Here is an 18,790-nt window from a genome sequence, read left to right on the forward strand (position 1 = left end):
GTGGTTAAGAGCAGCAGACTCTGATCTGGAGAACGGGGTTTGATTCCCCACCCCTACACATATGCGGCGGACTCTAATCTGGTGAACCGGGTTGGTTTCCTCACTCCTCCACATGAAGCCTGCTGGGTGACCTTGGGCTAGTCACAGTTCTCCCTGAACGCTCTCAGCCCCATCTACCTCACAACGTGTCTGTTGTGGGGTGGGGAAGGGAAGGAGATTGTAAGCCAGTTTGATTCTCTTTAAAAGGTAGAGAAAGTTGACATAAAAACCAACTTTTCTTCTTTTGTATAAATCCTCTTTGCTTTTATTCAGATTGAGGGGGAGCAATTTCTTCTCCAACTCTCTGCGCTTGTCCAGAGAATCCTCAGCCTGGGTACCATGGGAAAGCAAGCACCCAGATTTGAATCCTTGTGGGTCATGGAAGCTCTCTGGGTGACCGTGGGCTATTCATACACTCTGAGCCCAACCCACAGGGTTGTTGTGAAGATGAAATGGAGGAGAACAATGTAATTTGCTTTGGGTCCCCATTGGGGAGAAAGATGGGAGTACAAATTAAGTAAATTTAATAAATGATTATAAACCTTCCTTCTGGTTTGTGGCTCTTCTATTCCTGAGCTGTCCAGGGTCCTGAAAGATTAACGGGGGAGCTCTGGCCTCTGTCCATCTCACAATGCCCTCTTTCTCTCCCCCCGTCTGGTTTTTGAACAGCTTCCTCCTGATTGACAGCAAACCATCTTCTTTGATCACCTCTGTATCTGAGGGGCTGTGGCTCAGTGGTAGAGCTTCTGCTTGGCATGCAGAAGGTCCCAGGTTCAATCCCTGGCATCTCCAGTTAAAGGGACCAGGCAAGTAGGTGATGCGAAAGACCTCTGCCTGAGACCCTGGAGAGCTGCCACTGGTCTGAGTAGACAGTACTGACTTTGATGGACCAAGGATCTGATTCAGTAGAAGGCAGCTTCATGTGTTCATGTGTGGTCATGTGATCCATCTAATGCTCTATGCTTATATTAGTATTTTGCCTTCATAGAATCATAGAACCGTAGAGTTGGAAGGGGCCATAGAGGCCATATAGTCCAACCCCTTGCTTAATGCAGGATCAGCCTAGAGCATCCCTGACAAGTGCTTGTCCAGCCTCTGCTTGAAGACTGCCAGTGAGGAGGAGCTCACCACCTCCCCAGGCAGCCGATCCCACTGTCGAACAACTCTTACTGTAAAAATATTTTTCCTAATATCCAGCCAGTACCTTCGTGCCTTTCTGCTGAAAGTTAAAAGAGAAAGTGCCAAAGCAGGACTACAGCTGAACATCAAGAAGACAAAAGTAATGACGACAGGAGAATTACACAACTTTAAGGTTGACAATGAGGACATTGAAATTGTTGAAGACTTTCTATTCCTTGGCTCCACCATCAACCAAAAGGGAGGCTGCAGCCAAGAAATCAGAAGGAGGTTGAGACTGGGAAGGGCAGCGATGAAGGAGCTAGAAAAGATTCTGAAGTGTAAGGATGTGTCACGGGCCACCAAGATTAAGTTAATTCATGCCATCGTATTCCCTATTACTATGTATGGGTGTAAAAGCTGGACGTTGAAAAAAGCTGATAGGAAGAAAGTAGATTCCTTTGAAATGTGGCGTTGGAGGAGAGTGTTACGGATACCCTGGACCGCCAAAAAAACAAATCAGTGGGTTATAGATTAAATCAAGCCTGAACTACCCATAAAAGCTAAAATGACTAAACTGAAGCTAGCATTGTCGAAGGCTTTCACGGTCAGAGTTCATTGGTTCTCGTAGGTTATCCGGGTTGTGTAACCGTGGTCTTGGTATTTTCTTTCCTGACGTTTCGCCAGCAGCTGTGGCCGGCATCTTCAGAGGAGTAACACTGAAGGACAGTGTCTCTCAGTGTCAAGTGTGTAGGAAGAGTAATATATAGTCAGAAAGGGGTTGGGTTTGAGCTGAATCATTGTCCTGCAAAAAGTATCAAAGGTAATGTGCTAATCATTGTCCTGTAAGTATCAAGATAGTGCTAATGAGGGTGTGGTATGTTAATATGGAACCATTGTATCCTGAAGTGATCTGTTAATGTGTGGAATCCAAAGCTAATCTGCATGGCTATTGTTGACTGCAGTCTTTGTTAGTCTGGAGGTTTTCAAGACAGGAAGCCAAGCCTTATTCATTCTTAAACTCTTCTTTTCTGTTAAAGTTGTGCTGATGTTTATGAATTTCAATGGCTTCTCTGTGCAATCTGACAAAATAGTTGAAGATGCCGGCCACAGCTGCTGGCGAAACGTCAGGAAAGAAAATACCAAGACCACGGTTACACAGTCCGGATAACCTACGAGAACCAATGAAGCTAGTGTATTTTGGTCATATTATGAGAAGACAAGACTCACTGGAAAAGACAATCATGCTAGGAAAAGTGGAGGGCAGCAGGAAAAGAGGAAGACCCAACAAGAGATGGATGGACTCGATAAAGGAAGCCACAGCCCTCAATTTGCAAGACCTGAGCAAGGCTGTCAAAGATAGGACATTTTGGAGGACTTTGATTCATAGGGTCGCCATGAGTCGGAAGCGATTTGACGGCACTTAACACACACACCTTTCTGCCTGCAATTTAAACCTATTATTGCGAGTCCAATCCTCTGCTGCCAACAGGAACAGTTCGCTGTCATTCTGTGTGTGCGTGTGTTTGTGTATATATACATATACAGCGAGAGGGAGAGAGAGTCTTTCTAATCTGAGTAGTCGCTTTTATTTTGCCTGGGCTATAAAACTCCTTATGATACAGTTACATCTCAAAGCAATGGCTCAGGGGAACCTAAAGGACGACACGCAGGGGGAAAGTGCACAATACCTTGTGGGCGAGGAACGGGAGGGAGGTGTGGAAAGGGGGTGGGGGGCTACAGACAGACAATAAATAGGATTACATATTAAAATTCCCCAAACCGGGACCCCGAACTCTCCCTCTTACAGTGCATAGATTAAAGCAGTGAACTAACTTAACTCTTCCTTCTCTGAACTGCGATAAAAAGTGAATAAAGAGCAGTGCAGAGTCCTGTGTGCGAGGTAAAGCTCTTTCTTCCGTACCTGGGATTTTGCCATGCGTGCTGGGTGAAAATCTACAGCGTAGTTGCATCTGAGAGCCCTTTGGGAGGGGTGAAATAAATTTTGGAGGGTCGCAGGGGACACTGGGGCGGGAGGTGTGATCGAGGATGGTATTCGAGCTCCTCTGCAGAGAAAGCTATTAGGATATCGCGAGAGTTTTCTGTGCTTTAAAGTGAAGGAAGAGTGAGTGGGGTGGGGGAATGCCTTTCCATTGAAGCAGTCCCATTTGGGGGGTGGGGACGGGGACCTGCAACCTCTTGCGGCAAGACCGGAGCTTTCGAGGCGAGGGGACGAAAAGGAAGAGTGGCGGGGAAGCTTGCCTGGTGTGGACTCTTTCCCTGAGCTTCTCCTTTTTAAGTCGTGAAGTGTCTGGTGGATTCTGTAAGCCTGCACAGAAACGAGCCGAAATGCCAGGGGGACTCGGTGTGAACGGCGAACCCCTCCGAGGGCTCCCTGCAGCTTCCAGCCGCTCTGCGCCCGTCTTCAATTCCAGACTTTCAGGAAGCTGTCCCAGGAGCCGGTGGCTACGGCCATGCCATCTGCGGTCACCCCCAGACAGCTGACCCGGTTGTCATGTCCGGACAGGATTCCTAAGTAAGAAGAAGAAGAGTTGGTTTTTTTATATGCCGACTTTCTCCACCACTTAAGGGAGACTCAAACCGGCTTACAATCACCTTCCCTCCCCTCCCCACAACAGACACCCTGTGAGGTAGGTGGGGCTGAGAGAGCTCAGAGAGCTGTGACTTGCCCAAGGTCACCCAGCTGGCTTCATGTGTAGGAGTGGGGAGAGAAATCCAGGTCACCAGATCAGCCTCCGCCGCTCCTGTGGAGGAGTGGGGAATCGAACCCGGTTCTCCAGATCAGAGTCCATCGCTCCAAACCACTGCTCTTAACCACTACACCAGGGGCGGAAAGGAGAGGGGCTAGTTGTTAAATTGGAAAACAAAAGCCTGTTAATCAAGACAGCAAGTGTAATGATGTGTAAGCCAGGCGTCCCGAACATTTTTGAACTTGCAGGTGCCCTTAGAATTCTGCCACTGGTGGCTGTGCACAATCACAAAATGGCTGCTGGAGAAGGCTGAGAAAACCTCAAAATGGCTGCTGCAGGAGGCAGAGTAGGGTTGCCATCTCCCTCTTCACCACCGGCGGGAGGTTTTTGGGGCGGAGTCTGAGGAGGGCGGGGTTTGAGGAGGGGGAGGGACTTCAACGCCATAGTGTCCAATTGCCCAAGCGGCCATTTTCTCCAGGTGAACTGAATTATATCGGCTGGCGATCTGTTGTAATAGCAGGAGATCTCCAGCTACTATATGAGTAAAGGTTTCTAGTGAACTGGACTATAAAGAATATTTATTGAGGTAGTTCTTTTGCTACGTTAGGCTGAAGAAGCCACCTAGTGGCGAAAACGTTAATTAATCCGGAAAACGTTCCTATTCCTACTATTCTGTCAGTTTCACCTGGCATTTCTGATGAAGAAATCTCATGTTTGGGAGCCTTAATGGCCTTATGTTGTGAAGAAATCTTATAAAGAAGAAAAAGAATAATAATAAGGAACTTTAAGGAACTTTCTAGGATAGGTCATTCCATGATCATACTGTGAAGAAAAATTCTATAAATTGTAGTAGTTTGTGTATGTTCTTGATGTATATGCAATATTATTTTGTATATTTTGTGTAAGTGTACTTTGCACTGTCACATTTCACGTTATATGATTTTTTTCAATATATACATATATTTATTATATGGGCCTTGTACTGGTATTTTTGCTGACTAGTACCAGGAGGTTGGCAACCCTATCCTTTTGTGAATGTTGTACAAAAGACCTGAGAGGGTGGGTGTACATTGGAATTCGGGTGTTTAAACCCTGACTTCACCTTTATTTGAATAAAGCATTTAAAAAAAAAAAAAAACACCTTTTTCTCTATTTCCGGAGTCCAGCTGGTTGTGTAAATTGGGAGTGATACACAAGCCAGGCCAAGGGCCTATCTGGACAACACGAGGTTGGTTTCGTTTACGTTTCAACCAGGCTGTTGATCTTGGAAAGGGGAAGTTGTATCTTCTGCAACGGAGAACAGTGGAGTCTCTAAAGCTGACCTCAGGGTACCCAAAGGGCCGCCGGCAAGGCCAGAACCGCGGGGCTTGGTTCACTCACCCACACGCTCTGCTTTGAGCGTGTCCCAGATGTTGCAGTTGAAGTCGTCATAGCCAGCCATCAGGAGGCGCCCGCTGCGGGAGAACGAGACGGAGGTAATTCCGCAGATGATGCTCTCGTGCGAGTAGACCATGAGCTGCTGGTCCGACCGGATGTCGAAGAGGCGGCAGGTGGCATCGTCCGACCCGGTGCAGATGGCGTCACCGTTGGGGAAGAACTGAGCGGAACCAGATAGACAAGGGTCACCTCACATCCTCGGGGCCTCCTCTGCCTTCTTCCCCCAACTATTTCAGCCCTGGGATATATTTCTGAAGAGCACCGTGGCGCAGAGTGGTCAGCTGCAATACTGCAGTCAAAAGCTCTGCTCACGATCTGAATTTGATCCCAACGGAAGTCCCTCCCCAAACCCCGCCCTCCTCAGGCTCCGACCCCCTAAATCTCCAGGTATTTCCCGACAGAAGTCGGTTTCAGGTAGCCGGCTCAAGGTTGACTCAGCCTTCCATCCTTCCGAGGTTGGTAAAATGAGGACCCAGCTTGCTGGGGGTCAAGTGTAGACGAATGGGGAAGGCAAGGGCAAACCACCCCATATACAAAGTCTGCCTAGTCAATGCTGGGATGTGACATCACCCCTTGTGTCTGGAATGACCACAAGATCCAGTAAATGCTTTTCTGATTTATAATTAGAAATATATTAGGTTATTTCATTGTCTAAAATTGTTTAGAAATAAGTTTATATACCTTCAATTATATTTTTTAAAGTAGGCTGACCAACTTCAGACTTATATGCATACATATATATCTTGTCTAGGATGTGTAAAACTATGTTACTAAATATATATGTTGTATGTTCTGTATGTTGTGCTTTATGTTGTTGAAAATAAAATTATTGTTTTTAAAAAGCAATGATGTGGTGCTTGCACAGGGGACTACCTTTACCTGTATATATTTCTGGCGTGGAGTGGAAGCAGAGAAAAGTGCCATCCAGACACAACCAATTTAAGGTGACCCCGTAGGGTTATCAAGAGAATTCAGAGTTGGTTTGCCGCTGCCTGTCTCTGCATAGCGACCCAGGACTTCTTTGCTGGTCTCCCATCCAAGTACTAACCAGGGACGACCTCTCTTAGCTTCTGAGATCTGATGAGACCAGGCTAGCCTGGGTCATCCAGGTCAAGACTGGCCTTAAATCTCCTCCCACAAATGGTGCAGTTAAGGCATTTTATAATCTGGATAATGGTTTTGGGGGGCTCCTACCCTATAGATGGCAATGCACAGAAGGCAAAGCACAGAATCAACCTGCAACAACCTTGAACACATGAACACATGAAGCTGCCTTATACTGAATCAGACCCTTGGTCCATCAAAGTCAGTACTGTCTACTCAGACCGGCAGCGGTTCTCCAGGGTCTCAGGCGGAGGTCTTTCACATCACCTACTCGCCTAGTCCCTTTAAATGGAGATGCTGGGGATTGAACCTGGGACCTTCTGCATGCCGAGCGGATGCTCTACCACTGAGCATTCTACCATTCAGTACAGAAGGAACCCACATTGTGCTGATTCCAATGTGTATTGGGGGGGGAGTCCCTTCAGAGGCAGAGCCCTGGACCTCTGCCTCAAAGTACTGGCTTGCCCGCCACCATTGGACCCCGTTCCCCTGAAGAGACATACGTTGATGGCGTTGATATCCGACTCGTGGCCTGATAATGTCTGACGGCAAGCTTGCTCCCGGATATCCCACAGTTTGGCCGTGGCATCGCAGGCTCCGGAGATGAACAGGTTGTTGTCGGGAGCGACGGCCAGACTCATGCAGTCTCCGGTGTGACCGACGAAGGTGGTCTTCTGCATTCCTGTCTCAATGTCCCAGAGGATGCTGCAAGGCACAGGCATGGTGAACACACGGACACACGAAGCTGCCTCATGCTGAATCAGACCCTCGGTCCATCAAAGTCAGTATGGTCTACTCAGACCAGCAGCGGCTTTCCAGGGTCTCAGGCAGAGGGCCTTCACATCACCTACTTGCCCGGTCTCCTTAACTCAGGGGTGGGGAACGTCAGACCCAGGGGCCAATTAAGGCCCATGAAATCATTTGGTCCGGCCCTTTGTGGGTCCTGGCAGATCTCTAGCTCAGAAGGATCTAAGACTGGCGATCCGCCCCGTCCCGTGGACAGGAATAGCCTCTATTCAAGGCAGACGTGAGTTTGTTTTGCTGAGAAAAGGAACCTTTTTTCCCCCTTGCAGAAGAGTCGTTAAGCTATGGAGCTGCTAGGACCGCCCAATAAACTGTGTTAACCCTTTCCCACCGGGGCCGTGGAGAAACATATTCCCTCTGTACTACAAGAGGGCTGGGGGCAGAAGTGGCGACAATGGAGGGGTTAAAGGGGGCAGGGCCAGAATGCGCGTATGTGTGTGTGTGAGTTCTTAGCCAGTGTGTCCTCATTTCATCCCTGCAGGCAGAGGTAGTAGGAGTAGAATCAGGCCCCGACCATGCGGAGCAGGAGCAACTCCGGTGTGTGGTAGATGGCTACGCCTGGCTGGTGCAATAGACCATCCTGTGCCACAAGATGGGTGAATGTGCCACCGGTTGGATGCCTGCCTGCTTGCCCACACTAGGGGGGTGTCATCTGGGGCAGCTGCCTGCTTGGGGTTTGGTCGGCTAATTTTTAAGTTGATAATTTTGTATGGCCTGCAAATGATGTTATAAATATCCAAATGGCAGTTGGCGGAAAAAAGGTCCCCCACCCCTGCTTTAACTGGAGATGCCGGGGATTGAACCTGGGACCTTCTGCATGCCAAGCAGATGCTCTACCACTGAGCTACGGCCCTGCCCATTGAGAGTACACTCTGTTGAGAGCACACAGGAGTGGCCTTGGGCTTCCAATCACAGCTGGCCCCACTACTACTGCTGCTACTATTGTTGAATTAATTAATTAATTCATTTTATTAAATTTCTACCCCGCTCACCTCAGCCAAGGCCGGGCTCAGAGCGGCTCACAAGCAATATAACATACAGTAAAACAAGATAAAACAATTAAAACAGCATTTTTAAAAAGCCCGCTAAAAACCATAAATTAAGACACAAATTTCCAAGGCACCCCGGAGGTGTGACATATAGTCACGGTAGGGTTGCCAACCTCCAGGTACTAGCTAGAGATCTCCTGCTATTACTACTGATCTCCAGCTGATGGAGACTGGTTCCCTTGGAGAAAATGGCCGCTTTGGCCATTGGACTCTATGGCATTGGAGCCCCTCCCCTCCCCGAACCCCACCCTTCCCAGGCTCTGCCCCAAAAACCTCCTGCCAGTGGCGAAGAGGGACCTGGCAATCTTAGGAACTGATCTCTGTCGCTTGGGGATCAGTTGTACTAGCAGGAGATCTCCAGCCACCACCTGGAGGCCGGCAACCCTAGCCGAGTCTCATAGATCAAGGAGCAGAGCTGACTGGAAAACTGGTGGTGGATGGGGTGGTCAATTTTTGATTAGGAAATTCCTGGTGATTTGGGGGTAGAGCCTGGGGAGGGCAGGGTTTGGGGAGGGACCTTAGCAGGGCATATTGCCATAGAGTGCTCATTCCAGAGTGGCTGTTTTCCCCACGGGAAGCTATCTCTGTAGCCCGGAGATCAGTTGTAATTCTGGGAGATCTCCAAGCCCACCTGATTGTCGGCAACCCTACTGGTGAATCTTTTGGCTGTCAGCTTACCTTGAGTAGGAAATCCAACTTTGTATGTAGGATGCTCCAAGGGGAGCTGATATAATGACAGAGAGAGGGGTCGTTTACGCATGGGTACTTTCACGTTCCCCCCTGGTCTGTCTCAATTGTTCCTTGGAGTTATGCATGAGTTTTCCTTCCATTAGAGATGACCTCACTGCCAGCCCTCACACATCTCAGGACTTCCCGTCCCTCTGTTAACCCGACTCTTCCCTCTCCCCTGAGCTCAGCCTGGGTGAAATCCCCATGCATAAGGCAAAGCGCAGGACATGCAAGCTTGGTTTCTCTCACAGAAAGCATGCAGCCAATTACAAAGCAGTGTATAAAGAGGTGGGGATTCAAATGCTTCCTGCTTCCTGGGAGCTCTTTCTGAGCAGAAGAATGTATTTTTAAAAGCGAGGTTTGGATTTCTCCCCCTCTCCTTTCAGATTGCTCCGTTTTTTGTTTTTTCTCCTTAAAACGCTTTTTTATTTGGCGGTTGGGTTAGAGGGGAGGATTTTCTCTCACAGTAAGCACTACAAAGTAAGCCAATTACAAAGCAGCATTTAAAGGGGCGGGGACTTGATCTGAGCTTGGAGACGGCTGGTGCATCGATTCCCAACTGGAAGGTGTGGGTCCAGCGGGCAACGAAGCTCAGGTCAAACTCCCACGCATAAATGACCAGAGTCACTCACCATGTGGTGTCCCCAGAGCTAGTCACGATGGTGTTGTCATCCAGGAATCGGCAGCAAGAGAGATAACCTGCGCGGAAGAAAGAAGGGAACGGAGGGTGGGAAACTGGCTTCCAAAGGAGGTAAGGACCGCTGCTCCAGGGCTGAGTTTTTACACGATGCAAACTTCGAACCGGATTTCAGCTCGACTTTGGCTCAGGTTATGTCAGGCCGTTCGGTTTTGCAACACATAGCGAGGTTCGTTTTTACCGACAGACTTTTTGGGAGACTAGTCACCACCAGCGTGAACACATGAACACATGATGCTGCCTTCTACTGAATCAGACCATCAAGGTCCCTCAGAGTCAGTATTGTCTACTCAGACCGGCAGCGTCTCTCCAGGGTCTCAGGCAGAGGTCTTCCTTCACCTCACCTACTTGCCTGGTCCCTTTAACTGGAGATGCCAGGGATTGAACCTGGGACCTTCTGCTCTACCACTGAGCCACAGCCCCTCCCCAGTGATTAGAGTGTTGGGGTTTAAAAATTATTATTATTTGCCTTATTTATAGTCTGCCTTCCCCACAGGGACTCAAGTTGGATTACACACAGGGAGTCGATACATTCAACAAAATGGGCCAGTCGATAAAGAACGGATTAGGATTTAAGAAGTCTGGAAGCCCCAGAAAGAACTAAAGCATAGCGAAAGTATTAACCTGACACATTAAGCGGTATAGAAATTGCATAATAGGATCCTACTTAAAATAAAGCTATACGTGGGCAGTGTAGACCACATTCCCAGACATTTATCCAAATAAGCTTGTGAACAGTTTTGTACAGCGCAGCCCTATTACCTGCGCAGAAAAGCCCTCTTTAATAGTTCAGTTTTGCATAGTTTGCGGAAGGCCAGGAGACCGGGAGCTTTCCTGACCTCCTCGGGCAGGCCGTTCCACAAGACGGGAGCCATAATGGAGAAAGCACATGAACGGGCAGTTGTTGACTTTGTCCTTTGGCAGCTTGGCAGCTGCAGAAGCCCCTGCTGACATGAGCGGGGGCTGTCATGGTGGAGCATGAGGGGTAGGGTTGCCAGGTCCCTCTTCACCGCCGGCAGGAGGTTTTGGGGGTGGAGCCTGAGGAGGGCGGGGTTTGGGAAGGGGCTTCAATGCCACAGAGTCCAAACTCGGCTTCACTTTAGAGTATCCCTCGGGTAACTGAGAACAGAGTGGAAGATTTTACTATTGGGTACGATTTGGATATGTTTACTGTTTGGGGCCGAAGAAAAGATTTGAAACGGCCGTCCCCCACCTTTTCCCAAAAAGTGTGCTTTTGGGATAGTACCTACTATTGGACTTTTTGAAGAAAATACAACATTTACTTGAAAGAACATGGCAATTGGTGCATTGAGACTGCACCTTACTTAGATTGTACATACTGTACATAACTTTGATTGTTCTTATATGTATCTTTCACTCTTGTATTGTTGATGTAAGCACCAATAAGAATTTTTTGCTACTTTTGTACTGGAGACTCCGTTGCAGACCACCTGGAGGTTGGCAACCCTAATAAGGGGAGGGGTGCCCCCCCAAATAAGAGGGGCCAAGATCGTCAAGGGCTTTGTATGTGATCGTCAATACCTTAAACTGAGCCCAGTAACAAATGGGCAGCCAATGGAGTGTCCGCAGAATGGGAGTAATATGCATGCTCTGTGTAGCTCCTGCTAATAGTCAAGGATTAAGATCTCAGAGGCACAGGTTCGAATCCCCACTCTTCCATAAATGGGGTTGCCAGATACCAGGTAATGGCAGGCAATTGCCCATCAGTTAAGGGGGTTGCCCGCTGCCCCTCAGCTGGCTGATGAGCAGAAGCAGGCCAGCTGAAAAGGGGGGCAATTAACATCACTTTTGAGTTTACCATAGAGTTTTTGGAGGAATGTGCTAGACCATCCCCGTCACTTCCAGGGTAAGCCCAGAAGTGACGTTATTCCACCGATCGCAGCCCCACCACAATGAAGCTCCCACTGGTGGTGAGAGGGGACCTGGCAACCCTATCCATAAAAGTTTTCTGTGTGAGCTTGGGCGAGCAACACACTCTTAACCTAACCTACCTCACAGGGTGGTTGTGAGAATAAAAATAGAGGAGAAGAGAATGATTCAGGTGACTTTGGCTCCCTTGGGGACAAAGGCAGGGGGCATAAATGAACTAAATAAATAGCTTACTGTTTTGATGTTTTCATTAATTCCCCACCCCCCAAAATCTGTAAACTGCCTGGAATGCAGAAATGGTATACATATCTCTTATGCAAACAAAGAGTTCCCATGTTTTCGAAAATGTCTTCACGATACTAAGGAGAAGAAACTTGCTTATTTTATACAAATGAAAGCTGAAATCTCAGGGAGCTGAATTCTGCGCCTAGCCCCACATTTTAGGTTTAGTTTGCTGCGCTTCCGGGAGAGGGCAGCTCTGCAGAGGGTGAAGACCGAGGCGCGAAGTCACTGACCTGAGTGGGCCGAGAGCTCCCGGCTGACTTTCACCGTCCCTTCGCGACTTTTGAGGTTGTAGATGGAGCACACGTTGTCAAGACCTCCGCAGGCCACAAAGTTCCCAGATGGGGCGTAGGCACAGGTCATGACCCAGGAGGAGCGGAGAGGGATGGCATGGATCTGGGGACAGAGGAGGGGAGAGGAATCCTCAGATGGTCTGGGATTCCACCAGGACCTTGAGGCGGCGGTTGCCAACTCTGGAGCTGGGGAATGCCTGGAGATTTGTAGCAGGGTTGCCAGCTCCGAGCTGGGAAATTCCCAGAGATTTTGGAGGTGGAGCCTGGGGAGGGCAGGGTTTGGGGAGGCGAAGAACCTCAGCAGGGTATAATATTATAGAGTTAGGGTTGCCAACCTCCAGGTACTAGCTGGAGATCTCCTGGAATTACAACTGATCTCCAGGCAACAGAGATCAGTTCCCCTGGAGAAAATGGCCGCTTTGGCCATTGGACTCTATGGCATTGAGGTCTCTCCCCTCCCCAAACCCCGCCCTCCTTAGGCTCCACCCCCAAAACCTCCCACTGGTGGCAAAGAGGGACCTGGCAACCCTATAAAGAATCCACCTTCCAAAACAGCCGTTTTCTCCTGGGGAACTGATCTCAGTAATCTGGAGATCAGTTCTAATTCCAGGAGATCTCTAGGCCCCGCATGGAGGTTGGCAACCCCATTCAAAGCAAAGTTTGGCTCTGTTTATTTATTATTTATTTATTACTTCACATTTACAGCCCACCCCGTTCCCAGCAAGCCGGGCTCAGAGCGGGTCTCAGTAATAAGGGGGATGCCATCCTCTTCATTCTAGCCTCGCTGACAATTGGTGTTTCTGTCCATTCATTCATTGCTTACTTCTGTAGTCTCCAGTGCACCACGGCACCCACCTGTTTATTTCCTGGCATCCCCTTGCTTCTTCCCAAAAGCTGCTAGGGGTGTGCACCATTTCTTGTTTTGGTTTTTTGGGGGGTTTATCAAACCCAGAAATTTTGAAAATTTTCAGGTTAATAAACCCAACCCCACAAAATACCAGAAAAACCCCAAATCTTTCAGATCCGCCCCACTGGCCTTCTCTGTGGTCCAGAGAAGGCCAGGGGGAGGCAGATCTGAAAGAAATCCACTCCCTGCCATTTCTCTGGAGCCCGGAAAAGCAGCTGGGGGAGATTTCTGTCAGAGGCAGGTAAATAAGGGGGGAGGGAAGAGGGAAGGTGGGGGGGGGGAATGGTGGCGGCCCAAAGTGCCCTGAATAATGCTGAAAAATATTCAGCATTATTTGGGATCCACTTTTTCAGCTCCCTTTATTGCCGCCTTTTTTCCATACCGGTTAAAAAAACACCAAAAAAAAAATACCAAAAAGGTATTTTATGGGCTTTTAAAAATTTCATTTTATTGATATGCACACCCTTTCTCACAAAGCAAAGAATCAAGTCCTGGCTTTCCTCCCCCTCACTGGAGCATGAGGTGCTTCAGAAACCGGCACAAAATACTCGTTGGGTAAACTCCTGCCCCCATTCTTCACCCCCACCCCGCTCGCTCAATGGAGCAGTGGGAGAAAAAACGGGGAGGAATGACATCACCATGCTGAGTGACTCTCTAGGAATTTCTCCAATCTCTATCGTCTTTAACATAGAGATCGGGGGAAGGGGTTCTTAGAGCGCCACAAGCCACAATGACATCATTTCCCCTATTTTTCTCCTGTTGTTCCACTGAGCGAGAACAAGAGATGAAGAACAGGGGCAGGAGTGAGCCTGGGCTAATGGTGAGCTCCCATAGATGATGTCACCACATCCTGCTCCTCCCACCCCTTGTGTCACCCCCAAAGGTAGACCTGGCAACCCTATTCATAAAAGCCACCTGTCTAGCATCAGATGGCAGGCACCCAAAGCAGGGCCTCCCGAGATGACCGGAGTGAATGGGTAGGTTCATCTGGGATAAAGTGATCCTTCAGATATACTGGCCCCAAGCCGTTTGTTAGTTTGTGAGCCGAGTCACAGGTGACCTATGGCCACCCCGTAGGGTTTTCAGAGCAAGAGACGTTCAGAGGTGGTTTGCCATTGCCTGCCTCCGCATCACACCCCTGGTATTCACCCAAGCCGTATAGAGCTTGAAAGGTCACCACCAGCTTAGAACCTTCTAGCATTTCATGGAACTACCCAACACTTATAATTGGACCCCGGGCAGCCATTTTGTGATGGTTCTCTTCCATGGCCGCCTTCTGTGGCTTTGCCCACCACCCCATTCCCAGAAGCGTCCATCACAAATTCAACAAGGTTAGGAACCCCTGGCTTACCTTGTTAGTTGTGTATGTGTCCCACACAATGAGCTTCCCATCTTGTGAGGCACTGACCAAGAGCCTGAGAGAGATGACCGGAGCCGTGTTAGTATGGCTGCATGGATGGATACTTGAAGGCCTCACCTCATAAAGCAGAAGGCCCTGCTCATCCCACCCCACTGAGAGTCAGCGTGGCATAGTGGTTAAGAGAGGTGGACTCTGATCTGGAGAACTGGGTTTGATTCCCCACGCCTCCACATGAGCAGTGGTGGCTAATCTGATGAACTGGATTTGTTTCCCCACTCCTACTCACGAAGCCAGCTGGGTGACCTTGGGCTAGTCACAGCTCTCTCAGCCCCACCTACATCACAGGGTGTCTGTGGTGGGGAGGCGAAGGGAAGTTGATTGTAAGCCAGTTTGATTCTTCCTTAAGTGTTAAAGAAAGTTGGCATATAAAACCAACTCTTCTTCTCATCCCACCCCACTGCCTTCCCTCAGGGATATCCCACCAGGGTGTTTCAACCTACAGATCAGTCACCGCATAGCCTTTTCTTGCCAAGTTCTCACTATGTACAATCAAGTGGATATAGTGTGGCAGAAAAGTCCCTTCCTTTCTCTGCCCCTTTTCAATGCACTCCTGTGATTTAGATTACTGGATCCACCCATTATTATTAATATAATTATTCTGGGTCATCAAGGTACAGAGAGATGGATCCCACAGAAGATTTCCAGTAACAGTGGTAGGGTTGCCAACTCTAGGTAAGGAAATTCCTGGAGGTTTAAAGCTGGAGCCAAGTGACAGTGGGGTTTGGGGATGGAAGGGACCTCAGCAGGATATAATGTCATAGAGTCCACCTTCCAAAGCAGCCAGTTTCTCTGGGGAAACTATTCTGGAGATCTGTTGTAATTCCGGGAGATCTCCAGGCTCCACCTGGAGGTTGGCAACCCTCCTGCTCTTGCGGCCCCCCTCCAAGCAGATTTCACAGAGCCCTGCAAAGATTCCCCATTGACTGCAATAGAGCCAAAAATGTTTCCACGCCCTTCCCTTATTGGCTATTGTGGGAAATTTCTCTCACAAGATTCTCTGGTCTGAAATAGGTCCATTATAGTCAATGGTGAATCTTTGTGGGGCTCGGGGGGGGGCTGCTTTTCAAAGTAGAGGCACCAAATTTGCAGCATGGCTGCTGATGCCTTTCCTTACACGAACCCCCAAGTTTGGTAAAGATTAGGTCAGGGGGTCCTACTTTATTGGCCCCCAAATGGGGGGAAATGGGGGTCAATAAATGTTTATACAGCCAGTATTTCTCAGTTCCCGCCCCCCCCCCCAAACAGTCCATCAAAAAAATTGAACTGTTCAGGACAATACCAGACACCTGGCAAACCAAGCAAAAGCTTCTGAGGAAATTTGAGTTTCTAAAGCAGAGTTGGGGGATTATTTATTTATTTTTGCTGCACATTGAAATCCCATGCAAGAGCATGCTGAACATCTTAGCATGCTCAAGGTTCACAAGCTGACTGTGGCATTTATATTTTCATTTTACTCCCCCCCCCCCGACATGATTTCACTACCACCCCATTGGTAAACCGGGATTTACCAGCCTAATTTAGACTTCCAAGGGGCCGGCAAAAGAAGAAAACGGATGTGATTGCATACTTGGAATCTGTGGACCAGTGACAAGCATAGATCTTGGCCAGGTGCCCACGCAGGGTCCGCCGTGTACGCATCTGTATGCGCCCAATCACATCTACCCCAGAGCAAAGCTGCAAAGAGAGAAAAGATTTATTTGACTCCTAGGAAGAACTTCTTTCTTTCTTTCTTTCTTTCTTTCTTTCTTTCTTTCTTTCTTTCTTTCTTTCTTTCTTTCTTTCTTTCTTTCTTTCTTTCTTTCTTTCTTTCTTTCTTTCTTTCTCTCTCTCTCTCTCTCTCTCTCTCTCTCTCTCTCTCTCTCTCTCTCTCTCACACACACACACACACACACACACACACAAATCACTTTTGAGAGTGAAGCCAGATACATTTTTTCATATGCACTCTGTCACATGAACACATGAAGCTGCCTCTTGGTCCATCAAGATCAGTATTGCCTACAGTGACTGGCAGCGGCTCTCCAGGGTCTCAGGTGAAGTTCTTCCACATCACCTCCTACCTGATCCTTTCAACTGGAGATGCCAGGGACTCAAACTGGGACCTTCTGCACGTCAGACAGATGCTCTACCACCGAGCCACAGCCCCACCCCACCAGGTGTGAAGTGACCATGTACTACCAATCCCTTTACCTGAGTAAGTGTAGTGTCAGCAACAGCTTTCCGAGCTTCCTGCAAAGAAAAAAAGAGAGAGAAACAGACAGAGCAGGAGTTAAATGGTAGGAAGGGGGATGGAGATTTCTTGCGATTTTGAGGTCCAAAATTCCCTGCCCTCCAGCTATTTTTGCCTCATTAAAGCCAAGGACAGATCCATCCTGCAAGAAGTCTGCATGTATGATATGTGAGGAGGGGCTCTTTCCCTTTTAGCCTCACAACAACTTTGTAAGGTAGGCTAAGTCAAAAGACTTTTCCACATTCTCTTTTTCCTCATCTCGGAGTTCCTGTTTCTTCGGTGTATTTTTACACCGTTTTGCTCCCTCTAGTGGTCGATTCAATACAGCAGAAGATTAAATCTAGCTTATTTCCCTGCTGATTTATGCAGCAGCTTTTTGCTCTTGATAAAAACAGTGTGATATCGAATCGACCGCTAGAGGGAGCAAATCACAGGCAAAAAAAAACCCCCAAAGAAAAAGGAACTGCCAAATGAGGAAAAAGAGAATGCAGGAAAGCCCCCAAACTGCCCCCAAATCACCCAATAAGCTTCAAAACTGAGTGAAGTCAGGGCGGGGGGTGGGTTTAGGCTCAGGAAAAGATCTGGGTGGGGCACCGATCATCAGCCAAACCAGTTTCTCAGTCTTTTAAAGCAGCTGCCATTGGACTCTGATCAAAGTGGTGAACGTGAAACACATGAACACATGAAGCTGCCTTATACTGAATCAGACCCTTGGTCCATCAAAGTTAGTATTGTCTACTCAGACCGGCAGCGGCTCTCCAGATCTCAGGCAGGGGTCTTTCCCATCACCTACCTGCCTAGTTCCTTTAACTGGAGATGCTGGGGATTGAACCTGGGACCTTCTGCATGCCAAGCTGATGCTCTACCATTGAGCCACAGCCCCTGAAGGAGATAGCTCCTGAAGAAATGCATCCTGAAGGTTAGCCCTTTGTAACACCCAGGAGCTATTAATAGCCATGGAGAGGAACTTAGCAATGGTTAGCCAAAATGTCCTTGACATTCAGGGGTGGCTCCTCACTTCTTCTAGGCTTTGTGTTCTAACTGGTTGTAGTTCTGAGAATGGAGCAAGTGATAACAAATGGAGAATTCGTGACTCCTTCACCAAATGACAATTCCCAGAGTTCTTTGGTGGAAGCCAGGCCAGCAGGGCTTGTATGTAACTAAGACAGGGTTGTAGTAGAGATATAGGCTGTTACCGCACTAGGTATTCCCAGCGATGTATTAAGAGTTTGAAAATGTTATAAAAAACATTGCTTTAAAAGGGTTTTTTGATACCATGGCTTACAAATGGTTGGAAGACGTCTTCACAGTTAAAGGGGCCAAAGAAAGTGTGAACAGTATTTTTTATAACGTTTTCAAACTCTTAATACATCGCTGGGAATACAAATACGGTAACCCCCATTGCCTGGGAATTCCCTTCTTAACCATGTGGGCTCTTTCATTCTGAGACTCCAGGGAAGGAGGAGGAGGAGGAGGAGGAGGAAGAGGGGGGGCTGGTTTTTATATGCCGATTTTCTCTACCTTATTTTAAAAAGCAGAATCAAACCAGCTTACAATCACCTTCCTTTCCTCTTTTTCTCTACCTTTTTAAAGAAAGGAGAATCAAACCAGCTTACAATCACCTTCCCTTCCTCTCCCCACAACAGATACCTTGTGAGGTAGGTGGGGCTGAAAGAGCTCGAAGAGAACTGTGACAAGCCCAAGGTCACCCAGCTGGCTTTATGTGGAGGAGCGGGGAATCAGATCAGAGTTCGCCACTCATATGGAGGAGTGGGGAATCAAACCTGGTTCTCCAAATTGGAGTCAACCGCTCCTAACCACTACACCACACTGGCTGTCATCCAAGAAGAGGAACCACAGCTTCTGCAAAGCAGGGTCTGGAGAGGGTTTGTAGAAGGGCCCATCCAGGTGGTCCCTCCATAACGCACAACATTACCTCAATCTGCTTCTTCAGAGTCTCCGCCTCCTGCTTCATCTGCTCTATTTCACCCATCTTGACCAACTAGCTGGAGGCGTCCCACTCCTGGTCACTCAGGTCCTGTGGATATCAAAAGAGAGAGGGAGGGAGAGATTGAGGTTCAG

At 48.3% G+C, this 18,790-nt stretch overlaps 1 protein-coding gene across 1 annotated transcript; it reads right to left on the bottom strand.

The window, feature by feature from the left end:
- Window positions 1-3,574: 3,574 nt before the first annotated feature.
- Window positions 3,575-18,747, bottom strand: GNB3 (G protein subunit beta 3). The gene is made up of 9 exons (XM_056848346.1): window positions 18,645-18,747; window positions 16,669-16,707; window positions 16,046-16,152; window positions 14,410-14,473; window positions 12,092-12,254; window positions 9,622-9,688; window positions 6,911-7,112; window positions 5,247-5,463; window positions 3,575-3,687 (listed from the first exon to the last, which is right to left on the bottom strand). Exons 1-9 carry the CDS (start codon window positions 18,699-18,701, stop codon window positions 3,581-3,583), a joined length of 1,023 nt encoding a protein of 340 aa, XP_056704324.1. The 5' UTR covers window positions 18,702-18,747; the 3' UTR covers window positions 3,575-3,580.
- Between the last annotated feature and the right edge of the window lie 43 nt (window positions 18,748-18,790).

The sequence above is a fragment of the Euleptes europaea genome, chromosome 4, assembly GCF_029931775.1.
Source record: "Euleptes europaea isolate rEulEur1 chromosome 4, rEulEur1.hap1, whole genome shotgun sequence".
Taxonomy (NCBI): Eukaryota; Metazoa; Chordata; class Lepidosauria; order Squamata; family Sphaerodactylidae; genus Euleptes; species Euleptes europaea.

Bases quoted from the DNA above. Each gene is read 5' to 3' on its own strand.
- GNB3 (XM_056848346.1), bottom strand. From the start codon at position 18,701: ATGGGTGAAATAGAGCAGATGAAGCAGGAGGCGGAGACTCTGAAGAAG. The intron at 16,153-16,668 runs GTAAAGGGATTG...CTCTCTTTGCAG, and splicing joins CTGACACTACACTTACTCAG to CTTTGCTCTGGGGTAGATGT. The intron at 9,689-12,091 runs GTCAGTGACTTC...TCTTCCGCGCAG, and splicing joins GGAGCTCTCGGCCCACTCAG to GTTATCTCTCTTGCTGCCGA.